Source organism: Diadema antillarum, unplaced genomic scaffold (assembly GCF_040938485.1).
Source record: "Diadema antillarum isolate AM-2024a unplaced genomic scaffold, OU_Dant_1.0 scf00000022, whole genome shotgun sequence".
Classification (NCBI taxonomy): Eukaryota; Metazoa; Echinodermata; class Echinoidea; order Diadematoida; family Diadematidae; genus Diadema; species Diadema antillarum.
The window spans coordinates 4,083,561-4,092,872 of record NW_027270911.1 but is presented as its reverse complement, the minus strand read 5'-3'; the positions used below and the strand labels follow the sequence as shown (position 1 = coordinate 4,092,872).

Here is a 9,312-nt window from a genome sequence, read left to right as displayed (position 1 = left end):
TAAACTAACATTTTAACCAACTGATAAAAAAAATACCTCATCAAAACAGCACAATTTTTTAAGGTCTCTGCTATGAAATGAATAAAAAGAATCATGTGCCATTGTATACAACAATAATAAATGATTACATCATCAGGGGCGTATCCAGGAATTCCGTAAAGGGGAGGTGCCAAAATTAAAGGGGGCACACGCCCTCCCCCATTTTTCTTTGTACACTGTATTTCTTTTGTTTTAACAAAAAATAAAGAGGGGTGTGCACCTGGTGCGCCCCCTTCTGGATCCGCCACTGCATCTTGCTAGGTGCAGATTTCAGATGTTATGTTTCTCGTTTCTCTTTTGAGATTTTTTTTTTATAATTAAACGAGGTACCACTCATTTTTCTACATTGCATATTATTGTCATTTTTGTTTTACACTGCACTATTGCAGTGCAACAGAGAAAATTATTCAACCACTTGAAAAGTGACATATTTGATAAACTTAGCAGTCAGTCATTTGCCATACCTGGGCTTTTGTATTTAATCACCGGATGTAATATTGAAAACTCTGTCACAAAAAAAAAAAAAAAACAGAACTGAACAAAAGTTGCAAATCTCATTAGCTGTCTTCAGAAAGAAATGCCAACATTTTGCGATTTTGGGGGGATTGAAAACTACAGCAGCAGTGTAAAGGTTCTTAGAGGGGAATCTGTATTAATTTCATATTTGATAATAAGTAAAATGAATTTGGATCATATTCTGAGTCTCTGCATGGAACAGTCAAAGAACACATAGTCTAATATTAAAAAACAATGTTGTAAGAAAAAGAGAAAACTGCTAAATCATGCATTCTCAAACTAATATCATGGACAAGGTGAGGCTCAATGAACAAAAAAAAAAAAAGGAAAAATAAAAGAGAGATAGAAAGGAGTACCATCATTCCAGTAAGTTGGTATCAACTGGTATATAAAGCATTAATGTTTAGCCATATATTCTATGAGAAATGATAACTTGAAAAAGAGTTTCCTCCTTTTTTTTCCTTTTTTTTTTTTTTGCTGAGTCCTGCTGGAAGCAGGTTTCTCACATTTCACCTGCATGTGGTGATCGTTATCCATCCATGCACATGTTTGAGTTCATATGAATGGGAGACCAAAATGAATCCATGTTTGTATTTTTTCATACCCTGTGTGCGATATGTGATCTTACCAAACTTCCCTGCCACTGATGTATGGAATCAGAGCATGATCTGTACAATCACACCTTGTGCGACAGTGAAAGAATAAGAACAGACAAATACCCCACCACTAATCTACTGTGTGTATTAACATCTATGCCAATGTTCATCAGGTCGTAGACAAAAAACAGAGCAAGAACAGCAAGGACATCCAAACCCTCACCTTTCAGGAATTCTTTGGTAAATTATGCAAAGTGGTGCAAAAAATGGAAAAAAGACCAACAAACAAACAAACAAGTAACTTGAAAGCTGGTACTATAATAAGAGGTGCCACAATTTATCCAACAATTAATGGCTTAATATGATAATGTAGCCACAATAGATGTAAAAAACTTAAACATTCCTTGACTAACCCTCTTAATGGTTACCTCATGATTGGTGGGGTTCCTGTATTACATAAACTTTATGACATGAAACTGGAGTGAAAAGTTGAGGTACTGTATGCCTATCGAATGAGGTGTATTTTTTCTTGCACCTAACTAACATTCCTTTTCATGAAACCCAGTCCTTCCAACCTTTCTGACTAAAAAAGTAGGGATTATTTAGCTCAAGAGTATGAAAGGAAGAGCAGTCCCCGTAGGAGTGTGTAGTAAAATTATCAAGAAAAATAGGTATGATCAAAATTCAGATTTTTTTTCCTCCAAATTCAGAATGGTTGGGAGGTCTGGAAACCTGTGCATCGAACTGCAAATATGTGCTGCACAATGTTTTGGCATACTTTGAACCAGTTTCACAATGCTTCAGTGTAATTAAAACCTCAGAAAAAAAAGGTAAAAAAGTATGAAATATTTAGGCTGCTCAAGACAAACGATGTACCATCCCATAGGAATTGATATCTGAATGAATAAAGCTAACAATCACTACATCGTTACTCATTTGTTATGACTAACTGTCTTGCAAAGTTTTCCATTTAATCTCTTTTGAGGTATTATAGAGTGACATAGGTGATGGGATAATGACGCCTTCCACATGATATTTACAAAATGTACAAAACTGTTTGAATTTAATACTAATAAATTGACTTCTGGGAATTTTATATCCTAAGAAAACAGTTATTTCATAATGAAACTTACATGTACATTGCACTGGCCTGACTAACGAAGAGTGTTTCCCAAATGTGTTCCTCCCACTCCAAGCATGGTTTAAGGAAACTGTATTTCAGAAATTTAAAGCACTGATCTTAAAGTTTAATCATTTCAGTAAATTATTTTCTCCTACACAGAAAAATAGTGTTAATTCATTATCACGTTGTTAGATCACTAGTTCTAATCTGAAAGAAAAAATATAGATGTATATATAAATATATATTCTGCTGGTATCACTTATTTCAGAACTTTAGTCTTTCTAAATCCCAAAGGGTCATTTCACCGACACTCTGGGATATGACAAGGGTCTACTGCATTCACAGCACACTGCAAAAAGAAGAATGCACAAAGAAAGAAAACAGAAAAACAACAACAAACATACACTTTAAATAAAGTTTGGCACAAACAAGTGACAGTACAATAGCGACATTACAACTTCTCACTTTACACAATGTGAAGTACACATTCCATTGTTATCATTGCAACTTTTGGATTTCAGTTGTCAACTTGAACAAAGACGATAGCAACAAGCAAACAGGCATTGTCACTACTGACAAAACTTGTTGATTGGATGCGTTCAATGCATACAGGACATAAGCTATATCTTGAGAGATCAAGCTTCAGCTGGACATTCAAAATTTGCCAGGAGATCCCCCACCCTCTCCCCCCCCCCCCCCCCCCCCCCCGGCACGCTTGTGTTGCAGAACACAACTTGCCCTGCAAAAAAAGGCTATTAGATAATCATAGAAAATCAAAAAGCAAAATCAAATACTTTGCCAAGCAGAAGAAAAAGGATAAAAATGTCAAGATTTTTTGCATATTTGAGTTGAGATCCAAATAGCAGGACGTCATCCCATAAAGTATGATTCTCTGGTGAGGGATTCTAAAGATTCTGACGACAAAATGACACTTCATAAATCACAAGAGAAATGAGCTAACTGCAAAGACAGTCACTCACTGCACAAGCAGCATTCAACATTGCTGGTTGAAGTATTCATCGTCGTATGTTTCAAATCGTAGAGATATGGCAACTTCTCTTTGTTCATGTGTGTGTGTGTGTGTTTGTATTTCTCCTTTGTTTTTCTGGTTTCATGCTGCATCAAGACATGACATTCACTTTGCCATCAGACTCCCTTAGGTTTCCTACTGATCTCTCGTGAGTGAATTATTGAGAAAAATTGCTCCAGACGTGCAAAGAACATCACAACACCGCTTCAAACGACAATACACTATAGCTTTAAAGTGTGCAACACACAACATGCTGGTACAACCATGTGCATTGGTCTGCTTCTCTTGTACTTATTTGTGTGTTCTTTTGTTCATAACTGGCACACACACACTGTTCCAAAGTTTTGTAAGGAATCAACTGCTGAACATTACACAACCTAAACTGTTTGTAGCATTGACTTCGTTTGAACCAAAGGCAAAACGAAAGTTCAATTAATCTTGCCATCAAGATTCATTTCAAACTATGCAAATGCATACATTCATGTGATTACATCTATACATTCAAAAACTTTTTTTGTATGCTGTTCAGGGCCCTGTTTCACAAAGGCACTGTAAAATGTTTACTATTTACAATAATTGCAGTCACCATGGCAACAACTTGACAAACACCAATCAACAAGCAGCACTTCAGTTGTCGCTATGGAAACCGAAGGTGCTGTGACAAGAAACAACTTTTGCAAGATAACTTCATGAAGCAGGGCCTGCAACATGCACTACATGTATTGTCTACAGCAACGCATTCAAGTATCCTGGTTCATCTTGTTCGTCAGTCTTTCCATTCAGAACGTGCAAGCCTGTTTGCTCATTAAATGAGCTCCCTGGCTTACCATTTATCACATTGTTTTTACTGTTACACAAGATTCATGTTTCAGCCGTTTCAATAATGACAAGGTTCTAGGCTCAATACGGAGTGAACGCCTCATACCGTAAAATACAACACCGTCGCACTTCTCTTCTCCTCACATAACTTGTATGAAAATATATTGTATGAGCACAATTACTACTGTCACAATCATACGCATGCACTCAGTCAAGCTACACTATTCCAGCTCTCTTTAATTTGATACCCTTCAGTCATATATATAAAAAAAAAAAAAAACATGGAAGGCAAAACATAGACCCTTGCAATTTTCAATAGACAATTTATGTAATAACTTGACCATGCAGTCATCACATATCAAGGCCCAGCTGACTCTGATGAAAACTTATTTTTAAGAAAAGAGGAAAAAGTTGCAATTATGAATAAAATTTGCAACAACTACAATGGGACAGAATTCAGCTTTGGTTTAATATTTCTAGATGCTACTCTGCTGACAATATCAAAGGCAAGTTAAAATGTGTGGTTAGTTTTCATGCACTGGGCCCAAGAGATAATCCTTTCATACTACAACCCATAGAGGAAGAGAAGTAACTGTCATCTTACCAAGAATTTGCTAGATTTAATAAAGGGAAGTTGGTATCTCTTGAAAAAAGAGCCATTGGTATGCACATTGTAGTAAAGTGTTCTCATGTGAAATAGCGAAAAGACACCAGGACCAAGCAGAAATGATCAGTTGAGATGAAGCCTCAGAAATTTTATGACCTAGCCTTTCGTTGTGTAAATGCAATTCAGTAATTCCTTACACCTTTTAAGGAGGAAAAAAAAAAGAAAAAACTGATATTACTGAAAGATTTATCTTTACTAAGCTTGTCAAGGTTCGAGATTGATCAGGTCAAATTGAGGGCAATATAATGAGGATTTCAGACGTATATATATCAGCCACTTTGTTATGCTAGGCCACTGTGTAAACCTCTCCGAGACCGCAAATATCATCTCTGACCACAGTCGACAATTCACACTCTGAAGGTGAAAGCATTCCGAAGCCTCGAATAATTCTTTTGAAAGAGTCCACATCACATCAGAAGGAATCACCATGAATTTAAGGTACAATGAAAAGTTGTGATTTATATGATACGGACGATTAATGCGTGGTACATGCTCCAACACATCAAACACTATCGTATGCTGCACATGTCAACTGCAATCAGAAACTGCATACTCATTGTCACTTGGCGGCAACGTCTGATGCTTTGTTTTTCTTGTTTGTTTGCGTCATTTGACAGTGTGAATGAAGACAGGGTTGTAAATGGGTGGAGAGGAAAGTAAAGTATGGATACTTTTGAGCCATTCAATTTGTTCTTTTTTATTCATCCGTGCATGCAATTCTTGATCCAGTGAGGCAAACAGGGACATGGCTTTGTGGCAAACAATACTTCCAGTTTGTCACCAAGTACAGACCAATGGCAATTTTGCGTAGCACTCAAAGGGTTGAAAGCGGAAGAGGACGATCCTCCCTCCAAGTGGCGGAGATGGCGGTGTGACATGAGGTATGTGAAGGGTCAGAGGGCAAAAGGTCAGGGCTAAAGGTCGGGGCCAGTCTCCCATCTCTCTCTCTCTCTTTAGGCATTGGAAGAATGCGTCAGGGCAACTTGGAAGCCATTTTCGAGGAGGGACCCACCCCCCGCCACCACACCCTTCATCTGCGGTGCCCCGCATGGCATCACCGCAGACAGGAACTCAGACGACAGGCTGGGGTCCACCAAGTCCATCAAATTCAGGGCAGTGTTCTGTGGTTGAGGGCTGCTGCCAAAGGGAACCTCCTGTCACAGAAAATATGAGAAGAAAAAGTAGGGATGGAGAAGTGGGAAACTGGTTGGCAATTGCTTCAAGTAATTGCTGAAAAACCTTTCAAGTATTTGACCTGTGTACAGTGGACTCCAGTTACAACAAAGTCCTTGGAACTGGCAGTTTTCTTTCATTATATCAAAATCTTTTGTTATAACTGAACAAATAAACAATAAGAATACATACTGGATAATGTTGCGGCCTGAATTTTCGGAATTTCGTTATAACCGTGTTCATTAAAATGGGAGTGCACTGTATTCCGTTTTATACAAGTCATCACAGAAGTTGTTCAGGGTTAAAAAAGAAATGCTGACTGCCAGCGAAAGTGGATTATAACACCTCTTGCAGATCATGGGATGTTGTTCACACAGTATTCACAGTTGGCTCTGGTCTGAAAGTATCACTTTAATCCTTATCCACTAAAGTGCAAGTTCACCTCATGTTTGAATTGGTGTTACTGAAAGAGTTTAAATGCAAACACACAGTATGGTAGAAGCCTCGTCAAAATCGGATATAAAATAAGACAATTATGGACTTCCACATGTCCTCATGAAACATCCATGTTAGTCAGAAAACACAACATTACAATGAGATCAAGTCACCTGATGTCATCACCTCTCAAGCCTCCAAATGACTTGGGCACCAAATCTTCAATTAAGTTCCTTTTTCAACATTGTTTTGAAGAGGACCATAAGTTCTGATTTCGATTTGTGGCTGTTCACGCATCACACTTGCTTTATCATTGGCCGTAAACATGATATTCGTAATAATTTTGTGAACAAATGAGGAGGGAACTTGCGAGGTGACGGATTGTCATCCCATGTAAGTGGCTTGAGAGGTTGTAACTAAATATCATGCTGATAGTTGAAAACATGTGGCAGTTGAAATCTCTTATATCATTTAGCTTTGTATCAGAAAGTCAGCTTGCAGAAAGCAATCATATTTTTACACTCCAAGATACAATTATCAATTCCTTCACATGAATTTCAAAAATCTCTCTGGCAACCAAAGAAACATAGAAGTACTTCACACAGAGTCCAACTGGTGTGTGCGTGATGAAAACATACCTGATGTAGCACGGGCAAATGTCCTCCAACACCATTGAGCATCCCTTTCTGGTTGCTATGGTAACCTCTCCTCTCCATCATCACTTTCTGGTGGTGTGTGTGCATCATCGGTGGCGGGAGTTGCTGCTGCTGATGGGGAGTGGCACATTGGACTAGCCCTGCTGTCATCAAGGGTAGGCTGTTCGTCTGGAAGCCAAATGCCTCTTCCTGATGTGACTCTGGCGGCTGTGTTTGCTGAGGCTGATAGTTCTGCTGCTGCTGCAAGTGCTGCTGCTGCTTACTCCTGTACAGCGCCTGCTCTGTGGTCATCGGGGGTAGGCTGGTTTGAAAGTTAAACATCTCCTGTTGTTGCTGCTGCTGCTGCTGCTGTTGTTGCTGCTGTACTTGTTGGAGATGGTTCTGCTGCAGCTGCTGCTTTGGATGTAGCTGTTGCTGTTGCAATTGCTGCATCCTCAGCTGCTGTTGTTGCTGTTGCAACTGCTGCATCTTTAGCTGCTGTTGTTGCTGCTGCAATTGTTGCATCTTCAGCTGCTGCTGTTGGTGCTGCGGAATGGGGAGACCTGTGGCTGTGGACTGGCTGGCAAAGTGATTGTGCTGTGAAGAGTTGTGACTCTTTGGCAAGGTTTGAGGCTGCACTGCTGACTGGTGCACAATGGAAGGGTAACCATGAGAGTTCTGTGTAGTGGCCATGCTGTTTTGGAGGCCAGGTGTCTGCACAGTGCCCTGCTGAGAGTAGCTGCCCTGATCAGAATCTACCTGGTTGTGCTGCCAGTGGTTCTGATGGGCTTGCTTTGAGGGCGCTCTGTTTGGCAAGTGGTTGCTTTGTGGGCCTTGGGGCATGGAGTCAGTCTGGAAGGCCTGGGACCGCTGCACTGGCTGTGAGTGGTGTGAGTTCATAGAGGACTGTCCAGGAGGATAGCACACCCCTGGGGTAGCTGTTGTAACTGGCACAGGATTCCTCCACTCTACCGTGTTGGGGTGTGTCACAGATGTCACAGGGGAAGAGATTACATGCTCCTCTTGCTTGCAGGATGTGGAGGGATTGGGGTTGCTCAGCAGTGACCGCAGAACATTGCAAGAGCCCTCCTCGGGCCTTTGGTGAAGGGTGCGGGGTGGCTGATATTGCATAGCATTAGTCTCAAGCTTTGGTCCAATTTGTTCAGGCATTGATCTGAATGGCTCCTGTGGGAAGGTCTGCCCGCCATCCTGCAACTTAGTTGTGATAAGGATCTCGTCACCGCACATCAGGAGTGCCTCCTTAATGCCAGCCTGCTGTGCTGGGTCCAATGAAGACAGTGAGAGGGCCTCGTCAAACGTGGGTATGTCTTCCCCATTCTCAAAGGGGAGGTTCCCCATGCCACTGTCCACACTGCCTGTGCTCAAGACAGGGCTCCGCTTCTTGGCGCTCTGCGGGATCTTCGGCACCTCCTGATTTGCCTGGCAGGGGCTAACGACAGCTACTCTCCTGGAGGGGGTATTCCATCCCTTCTGGCTCGGTGGCAGAGATGTGATTCCACTGTCCCCGCTGGAGACAGATCGGGGTGAGCAGGTGTTGGTGTCACTGCCATTCAATGGAAACGAGTGCGACGGACATGACTGGAAGTGACCATTTGGCATTACCCCACTGTCCACATTGGCTGAGGGACAACCATTCCAGCTTTGGCCTACATTGATGTTCCCATTATCAAAGCCCTTTGAGAGTTCCATCTGTTCGGACGCAACGGAAGGTGATGGCACCGAGCCATTTGGACTGAAGTGTCCACTGAATCCATTACTTGCCCACTTCCCTTCTCCATTCATGCCCTGCCACTGGCCATCTCCAAACATCCCGCTCATGTCACTGTCCCCATTCATCTCCGATCCTGCTCCATCACAAGCGTAGCTCGGCGGAGAATACGAAGGGGACGACTTGAACTGTGAACGCTGCAGTCCCTGGTCGAACGATGGCATCACTCCTCTGTCCGGGCGAGGCGAGAACATGCCATTCTGAGGGCAGGCGAATGGAGGAGGTCCACTACCATCCCCGAAAGGCATGGGTCCCCCAAAGGGGGGCATTCCTCCTGGAGGGGGGAAGTCAGCCATTCCAGGAGGCAGGCTACCCATCCCAGGGGGCATGCCACCCATGGCTATGCCGGGTGGAGGACCGGCTCCAAGGCTTGGTATCTCTCCCCGCTGCAAAGCCTGCAGGATGACTGTTGACAGAGAGAAAGAACAAAGAGAGACTGATTACAAGAACCTCAATTTCAACCTTGGAGGGGAACTAGTGAACTTGTCAA

At 41.9% G+C, this 9,312-nt stretch overlaps 1 protein-coding gene across 1 annotated transcript in view; it reads right to left on the bottom strand.

Annotated features, from left to right (window-relative positions):
• Positions 1 to 4,986: 4,986 nt before the first annotated feature.
• Positions 4,987 to 9,312, bottom strand: part of LOC139731698 (uncharacterized) — a 171,250-nt gene continuing 166,924 nt past the window's right edge. The window contains exons 11-12 of the mRNA XM_071642584.1: positions 7,037 to 9,228; positions 4,987 to 5,944 (exon numbers count right to left, since the gene is read on the bottom strand). Of these exons, the coding sequence (XP_071498685.1) occupies positions 5,744 to 5,944; positions 7,037 to 9,228 (2,393 nt within the window). The 3' untranslated portion in view covers positions 4,987 to 5,743. The remainder of the gene's footprint in view (positions 5,945 to 7,036; positions 9,229 to 9,312) is intronic.